The sequence below is a fragment of the Suricata suricatta genome, chromosome 10 (genome assembly GCF_006229205.1).
Source record: "Suricata suricatta isolate VVHF042 chromosome 10, meerkat_22Aug2017_6uvM2_HiC, whole genome shotgun sequence".
Taxonomy (NCBI): domain Eukaryota; kingdom Metazoa; phylum Chordata; class Mammalia; order Carnivora; family Herpestidae; genus Suricata; species Suricata suricatta.
This window is the reverse complement of record NC_043709.1, coordinates 77,176,920-77,191,465: the sequence shown is the minus strand read 5'-3', so window position 1 is coordinate 77,191,465 and position 14,546 is coordinate 77,176,920. Positions and strand designations below refer to the sequence as shown.

General features: G+C 40.5%; 1 protein-coding gene across 1 annotated transcript in view; it reads right to left on the bottom strand.

Moving 5' to 3' along the window:
* Positions 1 to 14,546, bottom strand: part of OVCH1 (ovochymase 1) — a 65,258-nt gene that overhangs the window by 50,346 nt on the left and 366 nt on the right. The window contains 9 exon segments of the mRNA XM_029955519.1: positions 3,597 to 3,683; positions 5,651 to 5,837; positions 7,108 to 7,259; positions 7,879 to 7,974; positions 12,527 to 12,671; positions 12,673 to 12,700; positions 13,448 to 13,545; positions 13,815 to 13,932; positions 14,333 to 14,527. Coding sequence (XP_029811379.1) covers positions 3,597 to 3,683; positions 5,651 to 5,837; positions 7,108 to 7,259; positions 7,879 to 7,974; positions 12,527 to 12,671; positions 12,673 to 12,700; positions 13,448 to 13,545; positions 13,815 to 13,932; positions 14,333 to 14,527 — 1,106 coding nt within the window.

Sequence of the window (14,546 nt, the reverse complement as noted above, 5' to 3'; positions counted from 1 at the left end):
CTCATCACACCTCACACATAGTAGAAAATATAGTCTGGGCTTTCTGGCTTCAAAGGCGAGTACTTTCTCCTGTTCATCATATTATTGTCTACCTCAAAATCCCTGGCCCAGTGACAGAAAACAGATTTCAAATCCTAAGCCAACTTAGTTTATTGTTAGTGACTGCTGTGTTGAAAAGGATTCTGAGGTCTAGTCAAGCTAAGTGAGAGAGGATTACCAAAATTAAGCCTTGATTTACCTATCCAAATATTTATTGAGCATTATTATATGCCAGGCACTGTTCTATGCTCTAAGAAATGCAATGTCTCCCATGGGCATGAAAGGGGAAAGACCACTTAAGTGTCCTGTAGCTGTCAGGTCTGAGAATCTAGGTACCACCTAGCAGAATAAAGACAGGCTTGGAGGACCTGTATAACCCCTTGCTCCTTCTTCACATTATCTGTTTCTACCTTACCATTAATTAATTAACTCTATCTGCAGTTAATCCTTTTACCATTCTCAAGGCTGCTTGGCATAATGGAGAAATCACAAAGGATACAAAGTGACTCTGTATCTTATTACCTTTCTAAAACACCTGTTTTTTCCCTCCACATTTGAACATTCTAAAATCAGAAGATTCTTACATTTTAGTCTTACAATTAATTCTCTTAGACGTAGATTGTCACAGTTCTTCCAGAAAGGAATGATCTTTGGCCAGTCACCTAGGAGCACTATCTACTGCATGCTATGTAAGTATTTTGCCTGAGGTGTTTCAGACTACATTGGTGGTGGGAGTGTTAGACTACAGGCCTGCATGAGTATTAGCTTGTGATTCAGATTCTCAGAGAAGATTGTTATCCGTCTCTACACCCAGTGTCAACGTAGAGGGGGGTAGCTTTCCACATGGGTGGGTTTGTGCCTGGTTTAGCCTTACGCTGAACATATAGCTTTTGGTGTCCCATCTTTCTATTGAAATCTCCCAATCTTCGGCATTTTGTATTTCTTTGTTGAGTACATAAAGTAACACTGAATTTTACAACCGGTTTGTTTTTGATTGGTTGAAATACAGTATCAATTTATGCGACTACTGAGTTGTAAAGTTGCTAAAAGTCTTCCTATACATCTCTGGTTGACTCATTTTAGTCCTCACTTTGCTGCTAAGTATCTTAACTATTTAATCTCAACTTCACCCTCTAAACTTGAAGCAACTGAAACCTTATAATTACTAAGAAGACATTAGTGTGAATTTATTTAACTTTTCTATTGGTAACCTGAATTTTTGTTGTTATTGTTGCTTTCTCAGGAAAGTAATTGTTCTTCATTTTTTCCAAAGCTCAACCTTCTTTATTTGTTGTGCTCTCATGAACCTTCCTTCATGTATTTACACATTTCTCTGGACTCATCTTACTCTCTCTTCCGCTCATAAGCACAGGTAAGCCTAACCCACCCACACCCAATACAACACAACAAAAAAACCCTGCTTCTCTTGAACCCTGTCCTGCTACCATGTTTTTCTCAAACACCTACTTATAAAGGAAATTCATTACCCCTGAGGAAGGCCAATAAGTCTCAGAAATCTCTCAAGTTAGAAACTACTTTATATTGCAGGGTGCCTGAGTAGCTCAGTCAGTTAAGTGTCCAACTTTTGATTTCAACTCAGGTCATGATTTCGTGGTTTGTGGGAATGAGTCCCATGTCGGGTTTTATGCTAATAGTGTGGAATCTGCTTGGGATTCTCTCACTCCTTCTCTCTCTCTCTGCCCCTCCCCCCCAAATGAATAAAATAAGCTTAAAAAGAAAAAAAAAGAAACTACCTTATATTGGATTGAAATCTGTTCTCTCTAATGCTCCTGCTCCTTATTCTCAGCTCTGCACTTCAGGGTACCAAGTCCAATTCTGCCTCTGTGGTAGTTCCTCAGATAAGACAGTTCCTTCTTTCTCTCAAGTCTTCTTTGGATCAAAACCATTCCTGGTTCCTTCTACCATATCTCCCAAGATATCGTTTCAAATTTCTTTCCGTCTTAGCCATTGTCCTTCAGATAATTTCCAGCTTATCACCCGTCCCTCTCTAAAGATTGTAACTGGAGACTCCACCCAACTCCCCCTGCTCAGGACTCTAATAAAACAGGACTCCCACTCTTGTTCTAGATGCTATTTTTCTAAAAGTTTAAGCAAAGATGGCAAAGGCTTTATTGGTATTATATTATTACTAGGTTGACACACAGAAAGTCAAATTAGACTTTTAAAAATTTTAGAGAGAGAGAGAGAGAGAGAATGAACTCAAGCTGGGGAGAGGGAAAAGAGGGAGAAGAAGAGATAGAGGGAGAAAGAGAATTGTAAGCAGGCTCCCTGCTCACAAAGCCTGATGCAGGGCCTGATCTCATGACCCCGGGATTATGACCTGAACCGAAATTAAGAGTCAGATGCTCACCCAACTGAGCAATCCAGGTGCTCCTCAACTTAGACTTTTAAGCCTTTTAAATATGGGCTAAAATTAAGCCACATCATTTCCTTTCTATACTTATAACAAATATCTACAGTCATTATACATTCATTTTACAAATTATAATCTTGCCACCATTTTAGTTTCCCATTGCTTATGGCAAAAAAATCTAAGCTTCTTCTCATGAAATTTAAGGCACTATATAATTAAGACCTACCCAGCATTTTTGTCCTCAATGTCCACTGCTACACCAGTTCTTATTTATGCTAACATTGCCATTCAGCTGCCCTGTGACTCACACCGTCCAGATAACCGTGATATTCTCCACCTCCCTGACTTTTCTTATACACAATTCTCCGTACCTGGCATGATATGTTAAGATCTCTTAGATACTAGAGCTACAAACAACTTCATGAGCTATAAAATAACTATCCTTCAGTGCCTAGTTTCAATACTATCTCCTTCACTAAAACATTCCTACCTCCATGTCTCCCAACCACGGTATAGACACACATGCCTCACAAACCACTGCAATGGAAATTCATCTTTCCGTTTTCCATAATACCACCCCACACCTGGGAAGTGTGGATTATAAAGCTTATTGGTCTTATTTTATAGTACAGTTCTTTTTATCCAGATCATCAACTCATAGAACTGTGATCTACCTTTGTTTATCTTTAAATGCTCATGCAATTTTTAAAATTAATATAGAATACTTGAGGAAGTGAACTACTTGCAAAACTTATTTCTAAATCTTAAAGATATCTTTAGAGGGGACAGAGTATGTAGAAAAAATTTAAAGACACTGAAGCTTATTTATCTCCAGCTATTTTCCATCTTCTAGGAAACAAAATATTACTATTGTTACAGAAGTAAGTAGGAAAGGATCCATCACTAAATCCCCATAAGAATCTCACTAGCAGATGGTGTTAATGTTGGATATTTGAACACATCAGTTCAGGTAAGCCCTGGTCTTAGTACTACTTGTGCTGGTGACTTTTATTGGTGGGTATCAGAAATATCAGTCAGCAAATATTTGCTAATCAGAAAATATCAGATGCAACATATAGACTTTTATGTTAAGCAGATAAAGAAATTGAGATACTAAACAAAATTGGCAAAACATAGGGGCCTGAGGTTGGGGGGCAGAATCATCCTACCGTGGATACATAGCAATTATGAGAACAGCTGCTTTCTTCGGAATGGGGGTAACGAATATTCCCATTTTCTCCAAATAACACCATTCCCTGAGATCTACAATCTTTCAAAATGTAGAAAAAAGTTGATTATTTACCTCAGCTATGAACAGAATTTCAAGACATATGGTACGTAGCTTGAAGCTTCGTAATTTATATAAATTTATGGGAATGCATGTTTTTAGATACTTTGACCTAGACACTGTACTTGCAGACTTCACTGAGAAAATTTCTAAATCATGTTCTTTACCTGAGTTTTTCAGATTTAATATTTCTTTATCCAGTTTTTGCTGAGTGATGAGTCACATCAAGGCTTCAGATTTATAGTACTTGGAACTAATATGGCTTCCCCCCCCATCTCTCACTAGGATAGCCTGGGGTTATAATAAAATACCTTTGTATAAAAATACTAAAGTAAAAGTACACATTTTTATATTTAAAATTGTTTATATTTAAATTTTTTTAATGTTTATTTTTGAGAGAGAGACGGAGAGAGAGACAGAGCACAAGTAGGGGAGGGGCAGAGAGGGAGGGAGACACAAAATCCAAAGCAGGATCCAGGCTCTGAGCTGTTAGTACAGAGCCTGACAACAGGGTTTGAACTCATGAAGCATGAGATCATTACTTGAGCTGAAGTTGGACATTTAACTGACTGAGCCACCAGGCACCCCCACAGTACATAAATTTTAGCAGTGACATGGCAGGTCTCTATCTTGCACTCAGAAATTTCATATTCCAGTGTCACATTTTAATAGTTGAAAACCAGAAGAAAGAGGCAACTGTGGGATGAGAAGCTTAGATGATGTTAAGGAAGTGTTATTTAAACAGTCATGTCGTGCTGTTCATTTGATTGCAGAATTAACCATTACTGGCTGATTTCATTGCCCTTTTAAAATATTGTTATCATTAACCTTTGTTCAATCAGTTAATCCTTTTAACCTTCTCTTCCAGGTGATGAAAACTGAATAGAATTGCTACCAGGACAGACTCTCCCTGTGCAGTAATGACAAAGAACAGAACACTTTTACTCTGAAACTCAAATGAGAGTGGCAAGCCTGCTCTAGGCAGAGGGAGCTCTGGTGTTCAGCTGGACCAGTTAACAGTGAGTGATGCTTCTCGAATCATCAGCAAGGAGGCTGATCTTGGACTACAATGGTGGAGGGCTAGAGAGCCTGGGCTCTAACGCTCTGGCTCCCGGCCTTGAAATGACTTGGTTCTTGCGCTGAACTGCTCCTTCCTGTAAGCTGTGTGTCCTCACGCCTCTCTGTTGTGCAGAGGCTCACCCTGGGCATTCTGTGGAGGTGCTGCCCGTCTGCATGGCAAACCTCATGTCCCTTGGAATTGAGTCCCTTCTGCCCTGTTCTTGGTGCTCTGACAGGTCTCAGGGGCTTAGCTCACCTTGTAGCTTAGTTTAGCTCACCTTTCGTCACAAAGGCCAACTTATTACTCTCTGTCTTCCCAAGTAGTAGGAAACTTCCCCGAGGACAGACTTGGCATCTCCAGACCCACACCATTTGTTTCCCTAATTCTAGATTTTAGTGCTGCAAAACAAAAGTAACCCTCCCTTATTTTACCCCACTGTTGCCAAGTAAAACTAACAAAGGTGAGTGGGAAAACTCGGAGGGGAGTAACTTAGTTTTAGTGCTCTAAACTAGTTTAGATGAAAAAGGTATGTCACCTGGATAAGTGAAGAAAGAATCCTTTCTCAAAGGTTTTTTTTTTAAATCTCATCGATATATATATATATAAACCATATCTCATGAAAATCTACATGAACATAAACTCGAAGATCCAGGCTCTGTCCAAGTTAAGTTCGAGTTGAATTGAAAGAGATCAGTTCTCATGAATTCAGAGATTTAAATTTATATACATTGGGTTAGGAATTGAAAACCAGACAAATTCATGCTTTCTTTTAGAGCTTAGTTCTGATTATATCTGCAACAAATCAGAGTAAATACTCTTGAAATAAGCATGATCAGTTTTTGATTTAGAACAAAAGGCAGAAGGATGAATTCACAGAAATTACACTTACCTGTGAACACATTCTGAGTGATAAAATCCATCAACTCAAATACCTTGGAGAAAATGTTAGGTGATGCCCGGCTCTGGTTATTTCTTGTTGGCCAATCTCTGTTCCAACCAGCTCCCTGGGAAGTTATCCCAGCAGGGACCCAGATTCCATCGTCTCTTCTACAAACAAACGGACTTCCAGAGTCTCCCTTTTATAGGACAGAAGAAGAGAAAACTTGAAAATATTCACGAGTGAAAAATATCTCAGCAGACCCCCAAACAACAAACAGCACTCATCTCAAAGAGAGAGGCATATCTGCCCACTTACTGTCCATCAAAATTTTTAAATCCATCTTTTTGCCTCTTCACCGTTAGTTTCAAGGTACAGTCTTTTTGCCCAGATGTAACCTCCTTGCAATCACTGCCTGCAATCTTGCTGAGCTCACACTTAGTTTCTCTCTTGCCCCTGCTTGTTTGTGAACAACCAAATGCATTCCGCAACCAGTGAAAGGAGCAGGGGAAATTGATAGGTACACTCTTCTGCTCTACTTTGCTGCATGGAATTGCCAGGAAAGACTGGGTCATACCCAAGCCTCCAGCACCAATGATGTAAGTACTCAAGTTCATGCAATGGCTGACGGCTTTCAGAACAGAACAGAAGCCTAATTTTGTCCCTGGGGCTTTATGTATGGGACTTTTCGGAGAAGATAAAGTACCCGTGATTTTAGGATTATTTAATAATCTTTCATAATAATGTGCTGCTTTGAAAACATGTACCAATTCTGTGTCAGAGATTAAAGTCTCTTTAAAAGGCATAGAATTGGGAAGGACTGACTCTCAAGAATGCAGGCAGGATAAAGCACCCCTCATCTACCTGAGGTAAAGACTCCTGATTCCTCCAGTTAAAAAAAAAAAAAGAAAGGCTTTCCAAGTAAATTATCTTCTCTATCTAAAGCTTACAACTCATGTCTTTCACAAATTTGTCTCCCTTTCCTCTAACTTGGAAGATCTGTCTTCTTTCTAAGCTGCTGTAGTCAGACTTAGGAGGTCATTCACGACATATTTACTCAACAGTTACTACAGCGATGCCAACTTTGGTCAACTTTGTGCAAACATTGCATTTAAGCACCAAAGGCTTAAAAAAAACCCACAATGTTTAACAAAAGGTGGAATGAAAAATAACTCACAGATAGGCCTAATTAGTTTGCCAAAGTGCTCTTGCTTCGTTCCATTAGGTTGAAAGTGTTGAACCCACCTCCCCATCTTGCCAAAAAGAGAGGTGGGGGTAAGAATGGGCATGGAACAGGAAAGAATGTTCTCACTCCAGGTCAAGTAAACCTTTGCAGTAGAAGCATGGTGGAAAGATGAACAAAAAAAAAATTTTGAAGCAGTTAGTCCCCAAAAGCAGCTCATGGGGGAAGGCAGAATCCACCATCACCGATATGATACTGAATAACCGGGCTGCTTTATGCTTTTTACCTGGCAGGCCGCCTTCACCCCCTCAGGAAAGCTGGCGCACATCACCGTCCTCCCCAGGAGAGGAGAGTCCATGCCCGTGAGCACAGCACTATACGTTCTGTCGTCCATGATGCGAAGCTCCACTTCTTGGAGGACAGCTGAATATTCCGATGCTGTGGAGACGGACTGGCGAGTTAGTCAACAACTGTCCTCACGGAGACAAATCAGTAAGAGCACGACAAGTATAAAATGATTTAAACTATGTTTAATCAAAATGTGGAAGTTCTTTCATTAGGTGAGAATTATATTCTTTTCCTAAAATCAGATATGTGATAAATGACATTTTTTTTAATCAGCAGATTATTTAAAGGTAATATAGGCAATTGTATCTTTTCTAATCCTATACTTGAAGTTTCCCTAAGTGGAAAACTTCAGGAGATAAAGTGGTATTTTGTGAAATTCTTTGTTTTGAAAAAATCATAATATTAAAGACAAGGAGATTTAACTATTGTGACTATTTCTTGATTATCCCTTTACTGTATTCTCCTTCATCTGTCATAGTTACTGCTGGTTTTCTTTTTCTATACACCATAACCTAAATGGACAACAGAACTTAATGTTGAGCCTTAAGTACAGACATTTTTATGGTGAAGACAACCAGAAATTTTCATTGGGTCATACATTAGAGAAAAAAACAAAACAGGAAAAATGTATTACTCATGGTCAATAAAATGTCTGCTTCTAGTGGGCAAAGAAATCAAACTATAATTATTATTTTTTGATGCCTCTTACTCTCTGAAATCTTGCACCATCCACTGGTCATGCAAAGAGTCCCTGCTTCAAATTTATCATCTTTATGGGGAAGACAGATTGGCTGAACAGCTTTTCCTGGAAAAAAAAAAATTGTAAGGTTCCTAGATAGACAAGGGATGCTGAATATATTCAGAAAAGTGACATCCAGTTGATTTCATAGCTTCTACATTTTCCCTCTAAATTTAATATTGATATATATTTTAAAAGTTTTCCCCCTCATAAAAACTATTTCATATTTATAGAAATTTAGAAAAATGCAGAAAAAGTAAAACAAGAAACAACACAATCTCCTGTTATATACACCACCTTGACCCTCCAAAACTACTAACTTTTAGGGTATACGCTTGTTCCTTTTTTTTTTAACTTCCGAGATTTTATTTAAATTCAAGCTAGTTTACATATTGTGTAGCATTGGTTTCAGTAGAATTCAGTCATTCATCATTTATAATATCCAGTACTCATCCATCCCAGCAAGTGCCCTCCTTAATTTCCATCATGGACTTAGCCCATCCCCCACCCACCTCACCTCCAGCAACCCTTAGTTTGTTCTCTATCATGAAAAGTCTCCTATGCTTTGCCTTCCTCTTTGTTTTTTATCTTATTTTATTTTTCCTTCCCTTCCCCTATGTTGTTTCTTAAATTCTACATGTAAGTAAAATAGTTGTATTTGTCCTTCTCTGACTTCTTTTGCTTAGCATAGTACACTCTAGCTCTACATGTCATTGCAAATGGCAAGATTTCAATCTTTTGATGGCTGAGTAATATTCCATTGTGTGTATATGTGTGTGTGTGTGTGTGTGTATCTTTTTTATCTATTCGTCAGTTAATGGGCCATTCATAATGTGACTATTGTTGATAGTGCTAATATAATGCTATAAACATTGGGGTGTATGTGCCCCTTTGAATCAGTGTTTTTGTATCCTTTGGATACATAGTAGTGAAATTGCTGAGTCATAAGGTATTTCTTTTTTTAACTTTTTGAGGAACCTCCATACTGTTTTCCAGAGTGGCTGCCCCAGTTTGCATTTCCACCAACAGTGCAAGTGGGTTCTCCTTTCTTCACATTCTCATCAACATGAGTTGTTTCTTGAGTTGTTAACTGTAGCCATTCTGACAGGTGAGAGGTGGTATCTCAGTGTGGTTTTGATTTGTATTTCCCTGATGATGAGTCATGGTGAGCATTTTTTCATGTGTCTGTTGGCCATTTGTAGGTCGTCTTTGGAGAAATGTCTATTTGTCTCTTCTTCCCATTTCCTAACTAGATTATTATCTGGGTGTTGGTTTGATAAATTCTTTACAGAATTTAGATACTAGCCCTTTACCCAGTATGTCATTTGCAAATTTTTTCTCCTATTCTGTAGGTTGCCTTTTAGTTTTGTTGATTGTTTCCTTCATTGTGCTGAATCTTTTTATCTTTAAGAAGTCCCAGTGGTTCATTGCTTTCATTTTCCTTGCTTCTGGAGACAGGTCTAGTGAGAAGCTGCTATAGCTGAGGTCAAAGAGGTTGCTGCCTGTGTTCTCCTCTAGGATTTGGATGGTTTCCCCTTTCACCTTTAGGTCTTTCATCCATTTCTAATTTACTTTTGCATATGGTGTAAGAAAGTGGTCCAATTTTCCCAACAACATTTATTGAAAAGACTCTTTTTTTCCATTGGATACTCTTTGCTGCTTTGTCAAAGATTAGTGTACCGTACAGGTGTGGTCAATTTCTGGGTTCTCTATTCTGTTCCACTGAGGGTATATCTTTGTTCCTAAAGGATAGTTTCCTCTAACAGTAATTGATTACTACCATGTGGCAAGCACTCTTCTAGACTCCACTGAATTAGCAGAAAAATCCCTTATATACAAGGGTGTGTGTTGGGAGTGGGAATGCAAAAAATAAAGAAAATAACTTATTTGCTTGTTACATAATATCACTCCGGAAGAATCAGAGTAGGGTAAAGAAGATCCAAAATCTGGGGATTAGGGAGGTTGGCATGGGAAATGTAATTTTAAATACGATAGTCATGGCAAGTGTCATTGAGTAGATAATATTTCTTTTAAATAGGCTTCATACCCAAACCGGAACCCAAGGCAGGGCTTGAACTCACCACCCTGACATCAATACCTGAGCTGAGATCAAGAATCAGACATGTAACTGGCTGAGCCACCCAGCAGATGCCCCTGAGCAGATGACATTTGAGTAAAGGCTTGAAACCAAGTGGTTATCTGAGCAGAAAGTATTTGAAGAAAAGAAGAAACAGAATGGTAAGTTCCTGCAGTGGGATCATGTCACAGATGCTTGAGAAACAGTTGGCCAGAGGAGCTGGAACAGATTAAGGAAAAAAATAGTGAAAAGACAGACAAACAAAAAATAGGCTAGATCTAGGACTAGGAGGATAGAGATGGCAATTGATAAAAATACTGATTTCCATCTGAGTGTAATGAAGAGCCACTGAAGTGTTTTGAACAGAGTGACATAACATAACTTATATTTTAAAAAGTATTCTTCTGGTTGTTAGGTTAATAATAAAGATTAGACTTTCAAAAGAGGAAGCTAAAGACAATTTAAGAGACCATTAAAATTAACCCAGGCAAGAAAGGATGGTAGCCTGGAACAGGATGGTAAGAGTAGACGGGGTGAGGCAGAAGCCATGGGACTTCTGTGATGGATGAGGTGTACAATGTGAGCGAAAGAAGAATCAAGACTAAGTGCAAAGTGTTTAGCTTAAACAACTGGCAGGGTAGAGTTGTCATTAATCAAAATGGAAGGCTATGGGTAAGTCAGATTTAGGATACAGGGGATAATCAAGATTCTGTCTTAAACATACTAAGTTTGAGATGTCTATCAGCCATCTGGGTGGGTGACAAGTATGCTGTTAGCTATACGACTCCTATTAATCCCAGCAGCATGTGTGATAGAGAGAGAACATTTGGGCTAGTCTTCAAGCAGATGGTGGTTAAAGCCTTGAACCTGGATGAGAACACTGAAGGAGGGCAGATAGAGAAGAGGTCCAAGAACTGAGCACTCCAGCAATAAGAGGTCAAAAGAAGAGGAGGTATCATCATAGAAGACTAAGAAAAGGTGTAAAAAGAGGTGGAGGAAAACCAAGGGACTCCTGGAACTCAAGTGAAGAAAAATGTTTCCATGAAGAGTATGAACAAGTCTGTCAAAACTCCTGTCAAGTCAGCTGAGGATTGAGTATTTACCTTTGAAATTTAGCAATGTGGAGGTCAGTGACTGGCAAGAGCAAATTTGGGGGGCACAGTTGGGGTGAAAGTCTGACGTGGATTTCTAACAGTATCTCTAACTGAATACACGCAATTAGGAGAACTGAGCTGAGGAAAATGACAGCTCCCATAGATGGAACTTCCTCACTTTTCTGTAAAAGGAAACAGGAAAATGGGCAATAGTTTCTTTTGGTCACAGGTATTGGGAATTCCAGTATCTAACCTGAATGAGGCTTGCTTGCTCTGAAAACCTTCCATCCAGAGCCAAGATTCAAGCAGATAAGTTTCCCGATTCCCTCACTTTATGTGGCACATCTCCCCCTCTTTTTCCCCCTATCTTTGAAAGCATCTCGTGTTGTGAAGGCAGGGGTTACATGGGAGATGCCAATCAGTTTTGCCCATCCCCCACCCCCTCTCCCATACAGGCTCCCTGCATGACCAGTTAAAGCTCTAGGTTCTTTTTTTTTTTTAATTTTTTAAATGTTTTATTTATTTTTGAAACAGAGACAGAGCTTGAGAGAAGGAGGGGCAGAGAGACAGGGAGACACAGAATCTGAAGCAGGCTCCAGGCTCTGAGCTGTCAGTACAGGACCCGATGCAGGGCTTGAACCCACAAACATGAGATCATGACCTGAGCCGAAGTTGGAAGCTTAACCAACTGAATCTCCCAGGTGCCCCATAAAGCTCTAGGTTCCTAAAGATCAGGGGCACCTGGGTGGCTCATTCAGTTAAGCGTCCGTCTTCGGCTCAGGTCATGATCTCACGGTTCTTGGGTTTGAGCCCCACTTCAGGCTCTGTGCTGACGGCTAGCTCAGAGCCTGGAGCCGGCTTCAGATTCTGTGTCTCCCTCCTTCTCTGATCCTCCCCTGCTCGTGCTGTCTCTGTCTCTCAAAAATTAAAAAAAAAAAAAAAGATCACTTAGATGCCTCAAGGGAAGTGGCTTATTTCAATGCCCAGCCAAGTCCTCTAGATGTGTGCTCTTTCATTGTTTTGGGCCACTGATCACTTTCCTTCTTTGCATTTAAAAAACAGATTTTAGTATTGTTATCCAAAATGTTTAGATTACCTGTGTAGAGAGTGTCAGATATCTAGTCCACAATGATGAGAGAAAGGAAAGTCTCTGAAAACATTTTCAAATGTCTCAAAGTCCCAGGCTAGAGCTGAGTGTAAGTCTAGAATACAACCCAGTCAAAACACAAAGACTTAAAATGCAGATTAAGTTAAGCATATAAAATTTGTGTCTGTGACTTTCAGTCCTTACAGGGCTTTTCATATGTTATAAACACAATTTCCAAAAGGACAAACATAGCTATTCTAATATTACCAGATATTTACACAGAAACTGTTAACTGGTATGGAATTAGTAAAACACACTTCTCTCCTACAGTTTTTACATATGCTAACCCCTCTTACTTACCAAACCTGACTTTGTGGTTTAAATACAGCAGGGCGATATCAGAGCTCACATATCCAAATCTGTTGTACTCAGGAGGGATAATCATTTTTGAGACGGGAATCTTCTGTTCTTGTTGACCCCTCTGAAAGCGGTTGTACTGCCCCCCCAGTCACAGTCAGACTCTTAATTTGTTTCCTAAAAGCAAAGAAAAATGTTCCAATAAGTATAGCTGTTTCCCCCGGGAAAGACAGTCGTGTTTTCACTGACTTAAATGAAAAGTGATTCATGTAACTTGAAGCATTTCTAAGTCTTCCAAGAAGATGTACTTTATTAGTGATTACTACCAACTATTATAATTGCCTATAAATGATAGGGATCTGTAAAGTCAGAGTTTCCATCAGAGAGTTTACCTTCTCTGAACCCTTTCCCCTATGATCAATTGTCGTTCGGCATGAAGTATTTAAGTGTGGCCTCGTTTTCTTCTTTTGTACCAGTCTACATGTGCTCTGTCTTTTTTTAACAAGATATGAAGCTGTTCCTAGCATGGTCCTCTTCTTATTATCAGCACTCTCTCTTATTCTGGCTAAGTTCTTTTCACAGTATTGTTTTCCTCCTCATGACTGAAATTCAGATTATTAAAACTTTGGAGCATCCATTTAACAATAAATGTTAATAATTTATTAGAACAAGTAACCATCACCCCATCTCACCACTAACTCCACAAATTATAGCAGGACTTCTGATTAGTAGAGTAGGAGGTACAGGAAATCTTGAGAGGGATACAGGTTTCTGGGGATGAGGAAGGTCAGCGAGTGGGTGGACCAGGTGGGAAAATTCAGAAAGGGACTGAGATTGAACTTTGCCAGGTATTTAGAACTTCAACTCTCCCAGTCCCATTGCTAGGAGTCAAGGTTTGATAAGTAATGGAAACCCACGACTTACTCATTGAGGCCATCCAGGCAGTGTGCGGCTGTGACAACCAGATCATCTTGGATCAAGCTTCCTGCGCAGAAGCGATGCTCACCTAATTTCAGGGAGACCTGCCCAAGAAGAAAAGCACAAACACAACTACTATGTGTCTCCCCCTGATGTCATCTCCTTTAGAAATGTACTAAATCAACTCTCCTTGTATAACGCTCTTAAGTTACCAATATAATCAGGAAGGATTTCCCCTGAAGTAAACTTTTTGGCAGAGAGGTTGAGTGAGGTCAAGAGAAAAATCACATGTTAACCGGAGCTGTGATATTGGAAACACGAGGAAAACGCCAGCCTTTCTCATTCAAGGACTCAATGCTTTGAGTATCCTGACCTGCCACGGTGGTCCACCAACTGTTGAGTCTCTCCAGGGAGTGATTCCAGAGAAGAACCCAGAATCCAAGACAGTTGCAGTACTTTTGACATCAGCCGCAGGGATCCACAGGTCAGCCCTGAGTGTGAGAGAGAGCACCTGTGTGTGTGCACGCACCCGGGGCGCCTCAGGGCAGGACTCCCTTGGTCAAGGCTCCGCCGGGCACAGATGCTCTGATACCACTGAGCCGCAGACTAAGCACCCCCCCTTCTTTTGTTAACACATTCCCAAGACTATCCCACAATTACTCCTTATTGACTAGAGCTGGCCTCAGGGTTCCAGGGCCTCTTTAAGCCTGAGCTGCTACTCCAGAAAACAGACATTTGGCTTGACGTTACTTCTCATTGGCTATTGTACCGCGGAGAAGGCTCCTTAGCACAAGTGCCTAAAGCCTTGAACTCCAGAATCCAAACAATTTCCAAAAATAAACCTGGCGCAGGCCCGTCTTGGGGAACTTCTGGGCCTGTACCGGCCCTCACCCTTGCTTTTCCGCGGCCGAAGGAGTCAGGAAGTCTCCCTCCGTCGCCAGCACTCGCCCCGGCCCGCAGCCTGGGCGCCCGGGCTCACCTAGGCTCTGCAGGAGGCCGCCGGCGAGCAACAGCCGCAGACCCGCCCCGACGGGCGGCCGCCTGGCCCGCACGCGCCGGGACTCCGCCCCGCTTCCTCCGCCGCAGCTGCGGGAAGCCCGCGAGG